A 19,676-nucleotide genomic window follows, 5' to 3' on the forward strand; every position below is an offset into this window, starting at 1 on the left:
GTGGCCTCGCATCCCTCCCAGCACGTTGCGCAGTGCTGCTGAAGCAACCGGCCATGTAGGGCTGACCGAGGGTCCTGCCTGTGCAGCGCCTGTGGAGGGTGTTATTCGTCTTGTTACTCATCAGGTGCTCGGTAGGAAATTTTTGCAGTAGCTTTTGCGAGAGCAGTGTGCGGGTCGGAGAGAGAGTGAAAAGTGTCAGGAGTCAGACGAGCTGGGCTGGAGTCCACCCCCAGCTCCAAGGGCTCTCATCTCCAAGTCTTGTGTTTTTCTGAAGGCAGTAAAAAGTGTTTCTAAAGGCAAGTTCTTCAGCTGAGAGAATGTCTTGCTGCCAGGAGACATCCCAAATTAATTTAGTGTATTAATACATTAATTAGTATGGGAGAAGATTTTTCCCAGGGTCTCTCCCACCGGTAAGTGGAATGGATGCAGAATGAGATTAGGGTGATCTCGCCTGTGATGAAGAGGCCCCTCCAGCCACATCTGTACTTTGCTCCAAGCCACGGCTGCTCTTCTGCATCAATTTCCACGCTCGACATCTCCATCTCTCCTCCCCTGCCTCCAGGTTTTTGATGTCCTGCCACTGTACGGCGTGCTGCCGCCGGGCAAGAGCCAGCGCGTCACCTTCACCTTCGTTGGCCGCACAAACATTGCTGCCCGTGTCACGGCGCTGTGCAGTGTGGAGGGAGGCCCGACCTACGAGATTGCGCTGAGTGGGGAGGCTTCGCTCATCAACTACTTCCTCGACGTGACGGAGATCGACTGCGGGCTGCAGGTACCGCACGCTTCTCTTGGCAGAGGTCCTTGTCTTGGAACTGTCGCCGGCGCGTTGCTGCCCACCTAGGTCTAGGGCGCTCTTCCCTTCCCAGCTACTCCGTTGACTCTGTCGCTTGGAAGTACTGCCTTTGGGTGATACGTTCTGCATCAGAGTTGTTTTTTAATGGCCATCTCTACCCCCCAGTAGTTGGGATTTCCTCCTCTTCAAGGTAACGAGCGCTGCCTCCCGGGACAGGCAAGGACCCTGTGGTGATCTCCAAAGGGACATGTCCCCAGGACCCTCATCCGCCCATCCGTTCCTAAAGCCTGAGGTCCAAGGAGATGCTTTCTTTTAATGCTCTTGATTAATCAACAAAATAAACTGGGGAGGAAGTTAACTTGGGCTTCCAGTCACTGCAGCTGGAGAGAATGTCCCAGAACAATTGGCACTTCTTTTCAGTTAAAATCCCCACAGACCCTTCCAGCTGTTGGCCCTGTTTGGCTGTTGCCCTGTCTGTCTCTACTTTTGCTTCTGTTTTGCTTGCAAATACTTGTATGCAGGTGCCTCTTATTCTGAAATGCCTCGATGCCTCCTCTTTTGTTTCAGCTGGCTGTTAGGTGACACCTTAAAGAGCAGAGGGCTTGTGTCCCCTGGTTTATTTATTACTGCACCTCTACGTGCTGCCGTCAATAGTGTTCCTGCGTAGGGCTAAGGGGTACCCTGTGGCTGGGGGTCGCCCAGGTTAACCCAGGACACCGCAGTGCCTGTACCTCCCCTGCGCTCCCTGCTTCTGCGCTGTGTTCATGTGTTTTCAAGCCAGGGAAAAGGGAAGGAGACTCCCAGCAGCAGACCTGCGTCTGTAACTTCCCGCTCCTCTGTCTTCTCTCCAGCTGTTTAACAAAGTCAAGGAAGCGGAGGTCACCCTGCAGAACAGAGGGAAGGTGGGATTCACCTACGTGGTGCTCGGCTCCAGCGCAGCCGCTGCGGACAGCCCTCCGCTCGGCATGCCCCTGGCCGTGCCCAGCACGGTGAGTAGCACAAGTGATTCACCCTGGCCAGGCTGCCCAGGAGAGGGTTATAGGGAAAAAAGGTGGTGGGGCGGGTGGAAAAAAAGAAAAGGAAGACAGAGCCACAAAACCGGCACGGAGAGCCAGGGCTGTAAGCAACTGCTGCTGGGTGGCAGAGAAGGTCGAGCAAGCGCGGTCCTACTAGAGCCCCTTCATGGCCTTTGCTGGTGGGTGGCTCTGGCATCCTGCAGCAGCCGCCGGCGGGAGGCACGAGGGCTTCGGTAGCTCTTTGGACCCCGAGTGCTGAGCTCTGTGGTTGTGCCGACACTGGAGCCAGACGGTGCAGGCTCTTGTGAGGGTCACCTTCCCCAGGTTGTGTGGTCAAGCAGGACGTACTCCCTGTCCCTGCCTGTAAGAAACCCCACCTGCCCCCAGCCAGCACTAAGCAGGACTGAAATACTGTCTTGCCTGGGCATGAAGCTGCTTTGCCAGAAATTTTAGCAGCCCTTGTATTGGTCCCTCCTCCAGCTTTGCTGCTTTGCAGCAGTTTTGTGGGGCAGCGAGGGGGTCAGGGAGGATCGGGGCTGGAACAGCCAGGAGAGGAGTTTGCAGCATCCCGGCACCCCAGCTTCTTAGTCCCGCGTGGATGTCTTTGAGCTGAAGCAGCGTTCCTATCTTTGTCCCTTTTTGCAAGGGGAAGAGGAAGCCAAATGGCTTTCACATTGTTTTCATGCCCGTCTCCTACAAGGGATGACACACTGATGCCCTCTTCCCGCGGGCTTCCGAAGACGCAGCGCTGCTTGGACCCGTGCAGCCAGCTGCTGCAGCAGCAGCGTGGGTGCTGGCAGCTTGGCAGGGCTCACCTTTGCTGCAGCTGCGCTGTGCGCTGGAGTACGGGCTCAGGGGACCAAGTGGCAGGAGCTGTCCCGCTCAGCGGCTTCCCCTGCAGCGTGCAGGGGAGCGGGGAGCCGAGGGTCCAGCCCAGCGTGCAGAGGGCGAGCCAAAGGCGTCTGCGTCTGTGCCCGGTCACCCAGAGCCATGCTGCTGTCTGCTTCCATGTGCTCTCAATGTGGCTGGTGTGAGCCCAGCCTGAGGCTTGGAGAGCCTTTCTGGAAGCCCAGGGAGGAGATGTCCTTCCCAGCAACACCTTCTTCCCTAGAATTTGTCCTGGTCTGCTCCTGCATTTCCAGAGATGTATGTTTGCAGGTCGCTGTGAGTCTGGATGGGCTCACGCACCCCTGGTGTAACCACGCAGGCAGGAGATGTTTGGTTGGGATGATGAATGAGTCAGGCCCTTCAGCAGCAGCCTGGCAACCACTGGCGTGCAGTGTGAGGAGCTGCTGGCCCTGCTGAGGGCATGGGCCTTAGCTCGTCTTCCGCAGCAGCTGGTAAAAGAGCTTTTCTTTATTCAGTCTGGCTCTTGCTAGCAGAGGGTAAGCACTGTGAGCAGCAGAGCTGCGCTCCCGCTGAGCAAAGGGCGGTCTGTGCTGTGGGAATGCAGCCTTACGAGCCCTCTGAAGGACATACTGCACCCTGGTGTAGGAGGCTCGAGCTTTTAGGATACGAGAAAGCTAGAAGGCCGTGTTGTCTGACGTTTTCTTCCATAGGAGAAGCTGTTTTCTCTTCTCAGTGTGCCTATCGCCTGAGCCGTCCCCCCACCAAACGCTCTTTGGTGCATTCCCTCTCTTGTCTCCCATGCCCTGCAGGGTTACATTGGACCTGGCAAGGAGCAAGTGCTCAAAGTCTGTTACCTGCCAGGAGTGCCTGGAGTCTTCTGCAGGGCTTTGCAGATTCAAGTGGGTCACCTGGAACCAGCAAGCATCACCCTGAGAGGAGAAGGGACCCTTCCCAGGATCTGCTTGGACCTGCCCAGGAACATCAGCGGTGAGCACTGCCTCTCTGCTCCGTGGGAAGGTCCCCTGGCTTTTTCCCCCATGTCATATGCCCACAGGGCAGCTCTCCCCCACCCCCACTGAGCCTGGAGGTTTCAGGGCTGTCAGAGCAACACTCAACCCTCGGGTTGCTTCCTGGGTCTCTAGCAGGTGAGCCCATGTGGGCTTTGCCCCAGGAACCACCCTGCAGAGCTTGCCAGCATATCTGTCGGAGGCCTGGGAAGGTGGCGGCTGGGCAGAAAAGCTTGGGGAAGCTGTAACGCGGGCTGGCAGGGATGTTGGCAGGGTTGGATTTGCCATCGCGTTGCAGGGGATGGGATGCTCCTCTGTAGGGGGGAAGGTGGGTGGTAGTGAACGTCAGGATTCAGAGAGGAGCAGCAGCATCCACTTCCCATAGATTTCTCAAGGAGTTTGTTTCTGGGAGAGGCCAGCATCAGGGGAGTGGGGCTTCCCAGCTTAAGTGGGATTGGCACGGCGTCCACGCTTCTATTTGTGGATCGCTTCTTCCTCCAGGAAATGCAAAATATGAGAAGGTCCTCAAAGAGGCCAAAGAGAAGATGGCAAAGGACAGCCAGAGAGCTGAAGCAGTTGCTCTGGGGGAGGCTGCAGCCGCGGAGCCACCCAGGGACGACGCGGACACCACAGTGAGAAGCCCCATTTGGCATGTGCCACCCTGCCCCTGTGTCACTCGAGCCCTGGGCACCCCGCAGCAGGCTTCCTGGGGCCCTGCTGGCACTTGGGACCTCCCTGCCCGCACCTGGCCACGAGCATGTGTCAGCTCAGCGCTGCCCCAGGGGCTGCCCAGCTCTGGCTGTTGTCCCTCCAGCAGATGCACCAGCTCCCTGACTGCCTCAGGGAGAGCTCCTGAAGGCCGTGCTCAAGTGACTGAGTTCCCGGCACTTTGAAGGAGCTGCGGGTCGTGTCTGAGGGGTTTGTTGCTCACGACCTGGCTTACCAGCAGCAGCCTGACTGCGCCCTGGGGCTGTGCTGTCAGCGGTCATCTCCAAGAGGCATCAGCTTTCTCGTGGCTCCCTTTCCAAGAGAGCTGCTGTCCAAGCTGCTCTGGCACTGGTTGGGGGCAGGCAAATACTCGGAGCTCTGGAAGGTTCCTGGCCTGCCTGTCTGTTTGTCTGGCCAGATCAGCTTTTATGACAGTGACTGGGCAGGCGAAGGTGCTGGAGTCTGTTTCCCTTGAGATCAGGTCTTGACTAAGGGAGCAGGAGGTGTCACAGACGCTGAGCAGCGAGGCAGAGGGACTCCATCGCCCCTCTCAACAAGATCAGGGTGGGATCCTCTCTCAGAGACAAGCCTGTGCCTTGGGCAGGACCTTTGCTAACCAGCCGCTCTCTTTCCTTGCCTCAGTGGGACACGCAGCTGCAGCTGCAGGTGGAGCAGTTGCTGATAGAGGAACATGCCCTGGAGCAGCAGAAAGCTCTCAGCTCCGGTCCCCCAGAGGAAGCGGCTTTTGACCAGCGTGCTCGTCGGAGGCTTCTCAAGTTAGTAGAGACTCCAGGTGCCCCGAGGGTGACACCCAGCAGTGCACCCCTGCTCCCGAGAGCTCCTGGTGTCTGCAGAGCTGGCAGTAGCTGGGCACTGCAGAAAGGGTCTGACCCTGGTAGCTTTGACGTGCTCCTTGTGAGCAGCCGAGTGTCCTCACTTCATAGTGCCACCCTGGGGTGCTCAGCTCCCCACGGATGCTGGGTTCTGCTCTTAGTGCTGAGGGGGTCCAGTGCAGACCATCCAGCCCCTCCAGACAGCACAGACACCATCCCTGCTGACCAGCTCTGAAAGAGGCAACTCAAAGCTGGCATCTTTGTTCCAACTAACAGGCCACGCTAAGCAAAGCCAGCAGGGAATCGCACGGGCTGAGAAACCCTAAAGCAGGGGGTGTAGATGCTGGTGGGACCGTAGGGCTTGCCTGGGTGACTTGGTCCTTCCCTCTGCTTCTTCCTGATGAGGCAGGGGCACGGTAGGCTCCAGTTCAGGAAGAAAATGCTCTGCAAAACAGACCACTTATGCGCTTTCCCGAGTGGGATTGCTCTGGAGAAGGAGCTGCCCTTGAACGCTGTCGGTGCCGATTCCTGCCTTTCCCGGGGCTGCTCTGGGGACAGACCTGGCTGCAGAGCGGGGAAGATTGCCTGTGCAGGCAAATCTCATTGCAAGGTCCTGAAGCGATTTCAGGCTTGGGCTGTACACCAGGTTAGCAGTTCCACTGAGGCCAGTGGAGGTCTGGTGGACTTAGCCACAGTGGCTCTTTGTAGCCGAGGAGCTGCGACCAGTTCAACACAATTTTGTGTTGAGGTCCCAATGGTAGCTGATAAAACCTAGGACCTGCACCCTCCATGACTTACCGAAGTGTTACTACCAGGTGGTCAGGCCTTGGCTTTCACAGGCTTGAGCTGGGTTTTTACAGCAGCAAATACCCACTTTATTTGTGTCTTCTGTCCACCTGGAAATGTAGCCGGGCTGTGGTTTAAGGAATGTCTCTCTTCCTTTCAGAGTTCAGCTGCCTGAGTACATCCTGGACTTTGGCTGTGTCATTCCTGGTACCGTCCGCACGCACCTTGTGAAGATCACCAACCCCGGGCGGTTGCCTGTGTCCTTCCTCGCTGATAGACGTGCCTTGTGTGGCACAGGTAACCAGTGCTGGAGGGACTTCCCGTGGGCTTGACAGATGAGCTTAAGTCACTGGGTGTGTGGGGGCGTGTTGCGTGCCTGTTTGTACAGCTTTTTTCTTCCTGACTGCCCCCTGCTCGGTGCTTTAGAGCCTGAATTCTCCTGGCCAGCAGTGCCCAGAGACCTGGTCTGCCTGGGACTGCCCTGACACCTCATTTCAGGGACTAGGTGGGCTGATCACCTTGGTCACCTCTCATCATCTTCTGCTCTTGGCTACCATGAGTGACAGCCGAGGTTTTGTGCTCTCTGTGGGCTCGTGTTGCAAACGGACGGGACCCTTTGTGGTTTGGAAGTGCTTTGTTTAGACTTCATGATGTCATAGCCCTTCAGTTGAGCCTTTATTGAGAAAAGAGCCTGTGAGATCCTCTGGTGTATCAAAACAGGCTTCCACGACAGGCCCTGAGGCAAGGCTGTGTCCCATCAAACGGTGACTTGCTGTGTCTGAGGGGTGGTCAGGTGTCTTCTCTAAGTTGTTGTCCAGGGAACACCGCAGCATGGGGGAATCTTCGTTGGAAATTCTCCTTCGGGGAGGTCTGTGCATCCTTCCCTGAGATGCCCAAGGAAGGAATTGCTGAAGCTCAGCCTGATGGGTTTCATTTTTAACATGTGGACCTTGGATTCTGCCTGTGAAAACGCTTTCTCCTTGGGCGGTGACAAGGGAGAAAGAGCAGCAGGCTTCTCCGGGGATACAAGGGGGTCTTTCACAGAGCTGCCAGCCAGGACACCCGCGTGGCCTTAACGTGCTTGTGACACACAAGAGACATGAGATGTATCTCAGCTGTTTTATTTTCATCTGTTCAAGGTTTCAGTGTGGATCTGGACCATGTGAAGTGCCTGCCCTGCTGCAAGACTAAGACATTCAGAGTGCGCTTTGACCCACAAAGCGCCAACCTGCCACTGGGAGAGGTGGACGTGCTCCTGCCCATCAAGGTACCACCTTTTGGGGCAGGCAGCAGGCTGGACACAGCAGCAGATGTCACCTGGTCTCTCAGCTGGATGTTCTGTCCTTCACTAGGTAGCAGGTGGCCCCACGTTCCATGTCCGCCTCCGTGCCGACGTGACTGTGCCGTCCCTCTGCCTCTCCAGGGACAGGCTGGAGTTCTCCGCTGTCCAGTGTGGGCAGTGCCGGGAAGAAACTGTCCAGCTCCACAATCAGCTCCAGGTCCCCTGTCAATGGTTCGTCACCGTGCACGAGCCTGTTAAGGTAAAGCACAGACAAGGTGTGACACGTAACTTCTTGGTTGGGTTTTCTTTGCCTCTCTTGCCCTTTCTGCCCCCGTGGCTGCCAGGGCGCTTGGGCTACAGCTCGGCTGAGGAAGCTTCTGAGGGTACGGAGCAAGGCTGCTTCGCCTGGACCTGTTCGTTAGCTGATGCTTCACTTCTCTGCCATCTTCACCCATTCCTCCTCCTCTGAGGACAGTGCCTCCCCATCTGCCTGCCCTGCCTACACATCTTTGCTCCCGTTTATGGTGCCACCAGGTTATGGTGGCCACGTCTGGTTTGGACGTGGGTGCTCTTCGCACCGTGACAGTATCTCAGAGCACGGCAGGAACCAAGAGTCTGTCCCCACAAAGGCCACCTCACACGCCTGGTTTCTGTGCCCAGGTGGACAAATGCTTGTCAGCGAGCATGCGTCGGAAGCTGCTGCAGGAGTTGGAAGCCAAGCCCCGTGTCTTTGAGGCACTGCCCTCGGCCGGAACCCTCGCTCCCGGACAGCGATGCAACATGCGAGTCAGGTTTTCACCCGTGGAAGAGGTGAGATTGGCAGGTGTCACCCCGCGGAGGTCTGGCAGGGCAGTGTGGAAATGAGAGCCCAGCGCAGGGGATGAGGTCTGGCCTCCGCATGGAGCTTTCTGCCAGCCCCGTACCCGCTGTGCCCCAGTTTCCCCTGTAGCGCGCACTTCTGAGAAGCGCTTTGGAATCCCCACGGGGAGTTGCACAGGGAGCATCCAGGCTCGGCGGTGTGGCTCCCTCTCGGCACATGGAGGAGATCCACCTGTCTCCCCTCACCTTCCACCTCGTGTGGGCATATCTGCAGGCTGCAACGCCCCGGCGCAGAGCAGCTGGCATGCTCGCGGGGGACAACCCTGGAAGGGCCAACCTGGGCTAATCCTGCTGCCGGTACCAGCAGACAAAACAGCCGCCAGACACCTTCCTGGGCACGGCGGGACTGTCACCTGTAGCGGTACACTGCCAGCAGTCCCTGTGGCTCTGGCCCAACCTGCCTGCGTGTTCCCACGCGGTCTGGGAGTCAGCTTAAGCGATGGAGCATTCCCAAAGGCAGTTTGCATGTGGCCACAGTGACTTGGAAGCTGGCAGTGTGTGACAGCATGGACACAAGTGCTTCCATGCCTAGGAACAGTCCCAGGGACGGTATAACTGCTAGTAGGGATGCAACCAGCTTGTGTTGGGCTTTGGCCAGAGCCAAACGCTGAGCAGAGAAGATGACCCCAAGGGGAATTCCCTGCAGGAGATCTTGGAGAAGACTGGAGTCTCTGTCAAGATCCCACCCACTGACAGTAGCTCGGAGACGCTGATACTGCGAGGCGAGCCTGAAAAACTGGGGCAAGCATTGACTGAAGTCTATGCAAAGGTACTGACAAGATGGGCTAGGCCTCCTTTGAAGGTCCCATGAAGATACATTTGTGAGCACTGACGGCTGTAGCGGGGGTGCTCTCTCTTGGGCCATTAGAGGTGCAGCTTAGAAGTCAATACCGGAGGTGCAGCATGGGAATTGGAACTGAATTGTTGGGAAGGCCTCTTCCAGTTTGTCCATCAAACAGCTTCTCTGTTTTTCTGTCTCTCAGGCCAACAGTTTTACCGTCTCCTCGGTCTCTGCCCCCTCTTGGCTTCATCGTTTCATTATTGGAAAGAAAGGACAGAACCTGGCCAAAATAACTCAGCAGATGCCAAAGGTATGGATGAGCTGGTTAGCTTAGCACCCCCAGCGTAGAAAAAGGTTTAGTCCAGATCACTCGTCACAGAAGAGAGAGGTGTATTCTAGCGTGGGTAAAACCAGGGGGAAATGACACAGATCTTTGCTGTTCAAGGGAACCCTCTCTTTTACTGCTGCAAACACTGCTCATCCTATGTTATTGTCATGGGTTGAGCCCTTCCAAGGAAGCTTTATGTGGTGCTGTTTTGAGAACTGATGTAGCAGGATACCTGGAAATGCTGAGTGCAGCAAGGCTTCTCCCTGGTGAGTTAGACGGTATCTAGATAAAGGCTAGATGAGTAAACTTCTCCAAAGCCCTTGCAGAAACCGGGACAGCACCAGAGCCTTGGGCTCTAGGCACTGCCATATGGCCGACATCAAGTTACTGACTTGGAAAATTGTGGGGATTTTGTTTGGGCTTTTTGGGAAGGAGCGCATCTCTTAGTGGCAGGGATCGATGGTGTAGGCCTGACAAAGAGCATTGGTCTGGCTTGGATCTTGGCAAATTCTTAAGAGATTCATTGTCTTTCACCTCAAGGTTCACATCAAATTCACTAGAGGAGAGGATAACATCACTTTGGAAGGACCCACAGAAGATGTGCATGTGGCTCAGGAACAGATTGAAGCCATGGTCAAGGAACTGATGAGCTGGAGTTACTAGTTCCAGTAAGAAACTGGGGGAAGAAGGGGCAACAGAGCAGAGGGCCCCTGCTTAGGGCCCTGCTTAGGGCCAGAAAAAATTAGAACTTGGTTTTTGGCAATTGTTCATTGAAACACGTACTTTGTGTGCTAACGCAAACTGTCAGCATTCCTAGAGTTGTATGTAACATGCTGCCTGTGTGGCTGAGGGCTGCCCAGCAAGTGTGATGTGTGTGAGAGACACAGTTCAACTGTGAAGTGAGTGGGGGGTCCCGATCTGCGTTTCCGTGTTCCCCGCGAGGGGGCCGGCCAGAGACAGACGAAGCGATTGAAAAGTCAACGTATGAAGTGGTGGAATGCACTATTAGATATTAGAATGGGGAACTGTGGACCAAACACTAGAACGAATATCATTTGGGAAAAGCATGAACGCGGGGGCCCAGGTCAGTAAAGGGGAGTCAGAGGCCTTGGGAATACAGCCTATTAAACCCTGTTCCACAGGCAGTAACGTAACATTTGAGAACCGAATGGCAAGTCAGGAAGATCCTTTCTTGCTGTGGCAGGCCGCTTGTGTAAGGCTTTTATTGTCTGCTCAGGATGCTGGAGTAAATTTCCAATAATAGGACCTATTCTTGTAGCTGGGAGAATATACTTGTTCTAAGAAATACTCAACTTAAAAAAGATCCCTACCTATAGACTGTAGGAAGCTCATTAGTAAAGGGAAAGAAACTCTACCAATATCCAGGATACTCAGGGTTTGATCAGTTTTAACAGTCTGGGAATTTCACTGCCTCTGCCATTCATTTCAGCCGTGTTTTGTGTGCCAGGCATTTGAAAGCAAGTGCCACAAAAGTAAAAGGTAAAAGAAAGATAATATCGGAAAAGTCTGATCAATTCCATGTCTGCCTTTCTGAGCAGAAGACTGAATATGCCATAAATTAAACTTGACTGGATACCAATGCTGCTAGTTCTAGATGAACAGATGAGAAATTTGCTACAACAGCTTTCCTTCTGGTGCTGCCTAATTTAAATTAATTGCCTGTCTGTGAGTTCAAATCAAAAATTAAGGATCAGACTAAGCCTGTAGTATCAACATTGCACCTAACCGTTTAATCCTGGAAATTGTTCTTCCAGAGCTCGGCTTCCAAGGACAACTGCTATGAGGTTCTGTGTGGGTTGCGTTTCCAAAGCAAACATTGCCCTCTCTCCACTTCAGCACCTTCCCTTATGGAGACAGTGAGCTGCAGCATCATGTGTCTCTCCCCCGCTGATAACGACTTGCTCTCCCAGCAGAGCCATCCTTTTACTTTATGCTGATGGTCCCAGTGCTTTGATGGTAACAGTGTGGTCCTGCTCACAGCTGTGCACAGCCCCAGCCCTGCTATCCAAAAGCCGTCCAGAGCTTGTAGGCAGAAAAGCACCATTTGTTTATATATAAAGAGAGTTTGTGTGTTCTGGAAATGAGTTTCATTTTAGGCTATTTCCCCAAGGGAAGAGGAATGAAGGGGGACTAATTTCTGGTCAATAAGCCTCAATGACAAGTAGAGTCACCGACTCGCAGAAACGCTCGGTGCTTTTGGGGTACTGTCCTCCTGCCTGGATTCTGAATTAGAGTCTACACAGAAGAAACACAATGCTTAGTGGAACTCCAGGCAAAGAATTTCATGCTATATTCTCAAAAGACACATAGTGAGGTTACCCAGAGCATTAATGCTTTTCAAGCATTTCAGTCTTTGGGAAAAACTTTGGTCGAGACCCTCTTCTTGCATCACAAACCTGGCTGTACTGTTTCTTTGCTCCAACATCTGCAAAATACTTGCATCTACCCATGTTCCTGCAGGCAGTCCAGCTGGGGAGTTCCATTCTTTTCCTATTTCTCTTGCATTGCAATTCCCTTCCACCTCTGAGTACAGGCACCAGTGGCAGGTGCAGTGCAGGTAACAGCCCCGCAAGGTCTCATGAAGACGTTAGCTAATGCTTTGCTTCTTCTTGTACATTAACGGGCCAGAAATTCCATTATTTCTGACTTCTTTCTGCCATCTTTGTGCTCCCACTGTTCCTTTTATTCCAGCATCTCCCTCTACCTTTTATACGTGTTCAGGTATTAATGTTCTGGGTGCTGACAAGGCTCAGACTCACCTGATCCACGAAGAACTCTCTGAACTAGCTTGGGGGAGAAATCCCATCATTCCCATGCCTGTATGTGCAAAAGGTACATAGACTCTTCTCTGCCCCACCCAGCTGGTTCAAAATCTTTCTGCGTCAAACTCAGCCACACGTGTGCTACACAGAAGAGAGCTTGATTGGTAGAAATGCATTTTACAGCTTTCTCTGACACCTTGTCAGGATTTAATTCTGAAGTTTGGTTTCAAAATGAGGATTTCCTGGGGTTTGTCATCCATATTCTCATGTTCTGAGCAGCCACTGATGGGAGTTTCAGAGACTATTTCAGAGATATTTCCAGAGATTAGCCTAGGAATGGTGCGTCTTTATACCAAATGGGGCATATTTATGGAGCACGTTTGTAGAGAGAACATATTTGCACTGAAGCAGCTCATCCACCCGTAAGGCATTGCGTTGTCATAGCCATCCTTCATGAATTCAGAGCAGTGAAATCCAGGGCTGGGGTGATGATGCTGATTAGACAGCTCAGCATGGTTGATGGGGGAATGCTTTTCACTAGTGATGTGGTTTGCTCAGGTATAGATTTGATTTAATAGGTAAGGGATCTGAATAAGGTGGTTGTGACTTTGATGCAGTGTACAGCATCTGGTTTGTTGGGTCAGTAATCTGCAAGGTTTAACTCAGTAACAAATTGCAGCTTTCATCAGCTCCAGAAATAAAACGAGGTGGCGTCCAAAAGCTCTCTGCCTGCCGTGTCCTTCATCAGTAATTACATTGTTCGGGTGATCTAAGCTTCTGCCTTGTGACTCGTTCCTTGAAGTGCCACTGTCAAAAGCAGGCACTTAATGCAAGGCGGGACTATGTGAGATTTGCTAGTCAGCAATTCTGTCTGGAAAAGCCCCATCTCCACAAGCAGTGCAGTTTATTGATATTCCTTCTCAGAATATCAATAAACACGCCCTGCTGAAAAGGTGTTCCAAAAACTAGATACACCTGTGGCTTTCTCAGGTGCCTGGTCCTACATTCCTTACTAAGGAAGCATTTGGATTTGATAGCAATGTGTTTTGATAGATATAGACTTACTTGATCTGAAAAGTGGTTTAATTTCATTAAAATATAACTTTAATAGCTTTTATTGGATCAGTTAGAGGCATCCACGGCTGTTTGTTGGACAGAACCTCTGATTTCTCTCAACACCAGCAGTTCATCTTTGCAGGCACAACTGAGCACAGATATTTCTAAATACTAGTCTGTAATTGCAAAGCTTGCCCAAAGCCCAGTGCAGTGGAGATCTGTTCCGTTATTGCCACCCAAATTTTCACAGTACTGGCACACGGAAAGTGTAACACAATTGAAAGATCTGGCAAGTGCCAGAGCTTTCCACTCAAAGACCGTACAGCCGTCTTCAACAATATTCCAGCCAAAATGGTTTTAGCAGGGCTTCGACATTTGAAAGCATTTGCGTTTTCTTGACAAGTAAAAGGTGTTGACAAATGAATACTCTGAATATCGATGAAAATTAAGATGATGAGTCAAAAAGCATACTTTTATGGGGTGTATTGACTCCTAGCAGGCAAGTAGGAGAGTTTTTATCTGAAGGTCATGCCTGATTTGTGAGATTATGGAACTGAACAAATTCCCTTCATTTTTTATAAATTATCTCTCTTATATGTTCATTGTAACCTGATACGGTATTTTCCACAAATGGGACTGGTATTGAAAAAATAATAGTCGCGCTAAATAGTGGCTAAGTCTCCCTGCATTTGAAGAGACCTAAATGTTCTACAGTTAAACAATGCACAGTGCATGCAGAAATTAAACAAAAGTAGCTGGAAGTGGTAAGTACAGAGAAAATCAAATTCACTGGGGAAAATTCAGAGACGAAGATAAACAAAATCTGAGTGGAAGACATGTATTTTCTTTATACTCCCCGCTCCCCCCCCCCCCCCCCCCGGCTAAATTCTTATTAAACTGAATTTAAGACAAAATTTTAATTGTTTTTTTATCTTAGTGCGGGGGCACGAGCATGTTGCATTATTCTAGGAGAGAATCCAAACAGACAAACATTGTACTGAGCTGCAAGTAGGAAGCCGGGGGTGGAGGGTGATTTGATTTCCAGATAAAAAGTCCAAGAAATTTATAAATGTAAATGCGGTGAGGGGAAACTGAGAGCAGGACCCAGCGGTGAAGCCCAGGGCAAGGGGCACCGCCGGCAGGCGCAGGGAGGTGGTCCTTGCCCCCTGCCCTGTCCTGCTCGGGGCTCCCCCGGGCGGGGCAGGCCCGGCCATACTGGAGAGGGCCCCAGCCCCGCCCCCCCAGGCTCCGCCCACTTTCCGTTGGGCTCAGACCGTTGGTCACGGGGAGCCCACGGCCACCACAGGCAGCAGGGCAGAGCTGTGCTGGCACGCAGCGGTGCTGGCAGGAGGCAGCCTCTGGCCCAGGAGCGCTGCCACAGCACCAGCACCCCGCTCCCCAGCCTCCCCGTCGCCGGCTGGGCCCCCTCCTCGGTGCACGGCCAGGGCCCTCCTCTCCCGGGCAGGATGGGCCAGGCCTGCTGCTGCTGCAGCTCCAGGTGGGCTCCCCCCGGGCTCGGGGACACGCGGGCACAGCTGGGCCACGCAGCACTGGTGTTGCTCATGCCCGCCGCGCTCTGCTCTGCAGGGAGGCTCTCAGCGACGCCGAGCCGGTGCTGAGCGCAGACGTGCGGCTGACCCGGGGCCGCAAGAGGAGCGAGAGGCGCCTGCTCCTCCTCCACAAGGAACTGGTGGTCGCCAAGTTGCGGTAAGACCCTCAGAGCCCAGATCCTTCCCCCCAGCCCCGGCCCAGGGACACCCTGGCACCAGCCCCAGGCCCCGGCCCCTCGGTGCTGGAGGCACCAATGTCCATCCCAAGGGCAGGTGGGGGACAGGGCTCTGCGCGTGGGGACCCAGCCCAAGGAGCCCCCCTCCAGCTCAGTGCCCGCCTCTGCTCTCTGCAGACATGGCACCAGCCTGCGCCCACAGCTCTGCCTGGCCCTGGACCAGCTGTGGGTGCTCAGCAGCGGGAAGGAGGCTGCGGGACACAAAGAAAAGGAAGGCACCGATGAGGGCAGGACCTCCCTCATCTTCACTTGGCCCACTGGCTTCTGCGTTGCTGACTTCGGGTGAGTCGTGGCACCACGTCCCATGGCCAGGCAGGAGAGGTTCCCAACCGTGCCCATGCCACCCTGTGAATGGCCTCTGCCCCCCCTCCTGGGCAGGGAGCAGGCAGCTCAGCGGCAGGAGGGATTGATGGGGGGGCCTTTCCCCATCCTGCATCACCTGGCCACCTTTTGGTCCCCAGAAGGGAAGGACAAAAGCAGCTGCGTGTGCAGGATGGCAGGACACAGGGAGCCAGGGCTTGGGCAGCACCTCTGCCCTGCCCCACAGGGCTCCATCCTGCCCCTGTGTCCTTGCCCACGGGGTAGGGCTGTGCAGGCACCCACCTCTGCCCATGGGCGGGGGGCTGTAGGGCCTGACGCTGTGTCTCCTCTCTGCAGTTCCTGGGCACTGAAGGAGCAGTGGGTGGGCACACTGCTCAGGTAAGCCAGGGGGATGCTCCCAGCTGGCCAGGGGAACATAGCTCCCCAGCTCTCGGGCAGAGCTGCCGAACAAGGGAGAAGAGGCAGCCTGGGGCTCACCCGGCTCTTTCCCTGTGCCTTTCCCACTGCACAGGACACCAGAAGGACCCAAGAGAGCCCGAGTCACCCATGTGGCATCGCTCAGACTCCTGGAGAAGGAGCTAAGCCGCCGCTGTGCCATGAGTGTCACTCTGGTCTGGGCTCTGTCCCTGAGCAGTGGTCCTCTAGCCGAGCATCAGAGCCATCGCTGCTCACCTTCTTCCCATCCTTCTCTCTTGCCCAGTGGAGGACATTTAGCACCAGGAACCTGGAGAAGCTGGTGGAGGGGCAGGCAAGGGTGAGGATGGCTGCCTTTCACCCACGTCTGGCTGTGCTGTGGTGCCAGGGATGTGCGTTGAGGGGGATGGGCTTGTGTAGGAGAGAGGGAGGGAGTGTCCCACAGTGCCTCTTGGCCAGTGGAAGGGGTTGGGAAGCCACCAGGAACACTGGCATGGCCTTGCTGGTGGCACTGGGAGAAACCCTGCCACGTGGGGCAGAGAGCCCAGGAAGGCAGAGGCTCCCAGCTCTGCTGCGCTCAGGCTCCCGGTGCTGGGTGGCTGCTCACTGGTGGCCCTTTCCTCTGTGGGGCTACTCTGCTAAGCGCTGCTGTGTTCTTGCAGACTGATGCCAAGCAAGGGCCTCCCATGGACTCGTCGAGCATCGGAGAGGGACTTTGCCGCTCACCAGGTGAGTTTTGGAACAAAAGGCCACCTCCTGCAAGCGGTTGATCTTTGCTCACTTGTCCCCCGAGTGTCGCCATGCAGGTTGGGCAGCCCAAGGGAGGAAGTCACCTGGATGAACAAGGACACCCGCTGGGCAGTGGCTGCTGCATGTGGCTCTGTGGGGACACGAAGCTTCTGCCACTGTTGTGGTGGCACATGGATCTCGGGAGCATCCCAGCCACTAAACCAGAGCCACAGTTGCAGCTGCTGGCTCCCTGCCCGTCCTGCCGCACTGCTCAGCACTGGGCAGCAGGCCAGGCAGGCTCCAGGAGTGCTGGCCTGAGGGTCTCCATTGATGGGCTCTGGCTCTGTCTTCCTTTGCAGCAGGAGGGAGCAGCAGCAGCATGAATAGGAGGAGGGGGCTGCCCTGGCCCTTCGCTCTGCAGCAGAGCGTGGCTACTGCCCAGGCACCAGGGCAGGTGGGCTCCGGCTGCAGCAGGGCGCTCTTTGGGCAGCCCCTGGCAGCCCTCGGTGGGGAGGACAACACGCTGCCCCGGCCCATCCAGGTAAGCCAGCCTGCACACAGGGTCCCCAGCCCTCCCCCTGGATTTTCCGTAGAGATGGTGGGTGTCCCAGGGCTCCAGGGACAGGGGACTGGGCTCTGCACCCACAGCCAGGAGCCAGCCCTGAGGCAGTGCTCTGGCCACCGTTGCTGGAAGGCAGCTCCTCCGCCAAGCAACTGTCCTCCCGCCTCTCCTGCAGGAGCTGCTGGCTGCCCTGTGGCAGGAAGGACCATCAACAGAGGGGATATTCCACCTGTCTGCCAGCAGCACAGCAGTTCGGGAGCTGCGGGAGGCCCTGGACCGTGGCGCAGATGTCGACCTGGCCAGCCAGCCTGTGCTGCTGCTCACTGTCATCTTGAAGGTGAGCACTTCTGAGCTGCAGCTGGAGGAGCTCCAGGCTGGCCTGCAGCGTTCAAAGGCTCACCTGGAGCCCTTGGCATTGCAGGACTTCCTCCGAAACATTCCTGGCAGGCTCCTTGTGAGCAACCTCTATGAGGACTGGATGGCAGCCATGCAGAAGACCAGCAGGGAGGAGAACATGGAAGAGCTGAAAGCTTAAGTGTGGGCAGCAGCCTGCCTGGTGAGCAAGCAGGAGCCCTGACCTCTGGCTGAGAGCACCTGCAAGGCTGCGCAACATGACCGCTGGCTCCCGCCCACCTTGGGCAAGGCTGAGGGATGGCTGTGGGCAGCATGTGCCTTGTCAGACTTCTGCTCCTCTTCCCTCAGGGTGGCCGAGAAGTTGCCTGTGACCAATCTGCTCCTTCTGAAGCGGCTGCTGGCTCTCCTCCAGCACATCGGCTGCAATGCAGCCAGCAGCAAGATGAGCTGCAGCAACCTGGCTGTCTGTGTTGGGCCCACCTGACGAGGGCCTGCTCCCACTGGAGGCAATGCTGGAGGTCATTGGGAAGGTACTGGTGCTGTAGTGAGCTGCAGAGCTGCAGCCTTTGCGGCGCCTCTGGGCTTGGCTGCACAGAGGTCTCTGGATGCCTCCTCCCTTGGGCAGATGCTGCTGGGGTGGCTGCCTGCAAGAGCAGCCCCACAGCCACCGCCTTCTGCGCAGAGGCAAGGCGCAGGAGAGGCAGGGGCTGCCTGGTCATTTTCAGGCAGCTGGGTTGAAACCAGGGCTTTGACGTGTGCAGGTGAAGGTGCTGGTGGAGTTTCTGGTGGAGAACTGTGGCAAAATCTTTGGGGAGGAGACAAGTGACCCCCCGTGCCCAGCAGCTGAGGAGTGGCTGCCAAGCAGAGATCCAGAGGTAAGAGGCAGTGGGGTTGAGGGTTGTCACAGGTTGGGGCTTGGGATGCCAGAACCCTCAGCGTCGTTTCTGGCGGGGATGGGCATCGTGTGTGGTCCTCTCAGCCCTGCTTGTCTCATGGCCTCTCTTTGCCCCTGCCTCTTGGGGCATGAACACTTTGCTCAGCAAGATGAGCTGAGGCCTGAAGGCAGGGCACAGGAGGGCTGAAAACAGAAGTGGTGGAGGGCTGCAGGTGGGGTTTGCTTGAGCTCGTTTTTACCTCCAAGGACTCACTGTGATGCATGGGCTTTATCTTTCTAGAGCTGCATTTGGAAGAGCCAAGCATTTGTGCAGTCGCAGAGGATACCAAGCATGCGACAGAAGCCTTGCCGCACACATCCCCCTCTCTGCTCAGTGTCCTCGAAGAAGCTGAGGGAGATACGGTGGTGGAGTCTGCAACGGGAGAGGTATGTCAGCCCCCCAGCCACGGTGACAGCCTGTCTGCTGTAGGAGGGCAGTTTTTGATGAGGCCATGTCGCTGCTGTGCCTGTGCCTGGCAGCAGAGCTGGGCTGTGTTTGGGTTTTTCCTCCAGCCCCTCAAGGCTGATGCGTAGGAAGGGAAAGTAGCAAGATGATTCCCAAATGCACTAGGCATGTGCTTGATCAAACAAAAGGCCCACAAAATAGCTACAAAAAGACAGAGGGGGGTCGCTGCCAAGCTCAGAGGGGTTTTGCCCGGATCCTACTTTGTTAGAGCTTCATCGAGTCTAGGGAGGGGGGGAGCAGATGACTGTGCCCTGTGGCTGATGCAAACCAGCCAAAGGGATCTCCTCTGGAGAGCTAAGGGAGCAGTTTGGCCAGCAGTTGCTTCCTACTCCAGATCGTCTCTTGCCACCTGCCAACTGCAACATTTATCTTGTAGGCACCTCCAGCTTTGCCTCCAACTGCCCCCGAGAGTGCAGCAGGCCCCCTGGGGTGTCCAGTTGATCTGGCCAGCCTTTCAGAGGACAGAAGGTAAAATGGAATCACTTTGGTTAAAATCAGAACGGACTCCAGTGGATGGTGTCTTTCCCCCTAACAAATGCCACTGTGGGATGGAAAGGTTTGCAGGCTCTCTCCAGAACAAGAAACACAGAACAAACAGAAGGCAGCCAAAGAGAAAAGAGCCCTGGGGAGAGGACAGTGAAAGCTGCACAGAAAAGAAGAGGAAGAAGAAAGAAAAAGCGTTTGGGGCTGCACCAGTGCAAAGATGCAGGAAGGTGCAGAAGGTCAGGAAGCCCAGGTGTGTACCAAGCACTGCACCCATCTTTCTCAACTCTCAGCACTCATCTGCGTCAGTGCAACTTGCTGGCAAGGGAGGGCGAGGGATGGTGCTGGGCAGGGTTTGGAACGAGCTCCGTGGCAGCTGCCCAGGGGCTCCCCACGGAGCCCTGCTTCATGGCACAGGGGCACTACGCATCTCTGCTCCCACGCAGGCCTCTAAGGGCATTCCCCATGGGGACAAGGCACCAGAGACACCCCTTAGCTGATGGCAGCAACAGCTCTCTCTTCTGGG

General features: G+C 55.2%; 3 protein-coding genes and 1 long non-coding RNA gene across 4 annotated transcripts in view; 3 read left to right on the top strand and 1 right to left on the bottom strand.

Annotated features, from left to right (window-relative positions):
• LOC308057718 (hydrocephalus-inducing protein homolog) overlaps positions 1-3,512 on the top strand; it is a gene marked incomplete at its 5' end in the record, with an annotated part of 71,427 nt that extends 67,915 nt beyond the window's left edge. Inside the window, 3 exons of the mRNA XM_080411771.1 lie at positions 125-131; positions 465-772; positions 1,645-3,512. Coding sequence (XP_080267897.1) covers positions 125-131; positions 465-772; positions 1,645-2,046 — 717 coding nt within the window. The 3' untranslated portion in view covers positions 2,047-3,512. The remainder of the gene's footprint in view (positions 1-124; positions 132-464; positions 773-1,644) is intronic.
• The window catches only part of LOC308057729 (heat shock factor protein 5-like), a 310,493-nt gene that overhangs the window by 251,741 nt on the left and 39,076 nt on the right, over positions 1-19,676 (bottom strand). The gene's annotated exons all lie outside the window — the stretch shown is intronic.
• Positions 6,961-8,701, top strand: LOC308057730 (hydrocephalus-inducing protein homolog). The gene is made up of 3 exons (XM_080411789.1): positions 6,961-7,259; positions 7,345-7,533; positions 7,935-8,701. The coding sequence occupies exons 1-3, from the start codon at positions 7,092-7,094 to the stop codon at positions 8,136-8,138; spliced, it is 561 nt and encodes a 186-aa protein (XP_080267915.1). The 5' UTR covers positions 6,961-7,091; the 3' UTR covers positions 8,139-8,701.
• On the top strand, positions 8,789-10,575 carry LOC308057739. Its single transcript, XR_013925433.1, has 2 exons — positions 8,789-8,922; positions 9,137-10,575. It is a non-coding gene; the product is annotated as an uncharacterized lncRNA (long non-coding RNA).

Source organism: Falco punctatus (assembly GCF_963210335.1).
Source record: "Falco punctatus genome assembly, contig: scaffold_29, whole genome shotgun sequence".
Classification (NCBI taxonomy): domain Eukaryota; kingdom Metazoa; phylum Chordata; class Aves; order Falconiformes; family Falconidae; genus Falco; species Falco punctatus.

What these genes read in the sequence shown, in the direction of transcription:
- LOC308057730 (XM_080411789.1), top strand. Translation starts at nt 7,092, where the DNA reads ATGAGATGTATCTCAGCTGTTTTATTTTCATCTGTTCAAGGTTTCAGT. An exon ending in ACGTGCTCCTGCCCATCAAG is followed by an intron (nt 7,260 to 7,344) that starts GTACCACCTTTT and finishes GTCCTTCACTAG; the next exon opens with GTAGCAGGTGGCCCCACGTT. An exon ending in CCGTGCACGAGCCTGTTAAG is followed by an intron (nt 7,534 to 7,934) that starts GTAAAGCACAGA and finishes TTCTGTGCCCAG; the next exon opens with GTGGACAAATGCTTGTCAGC.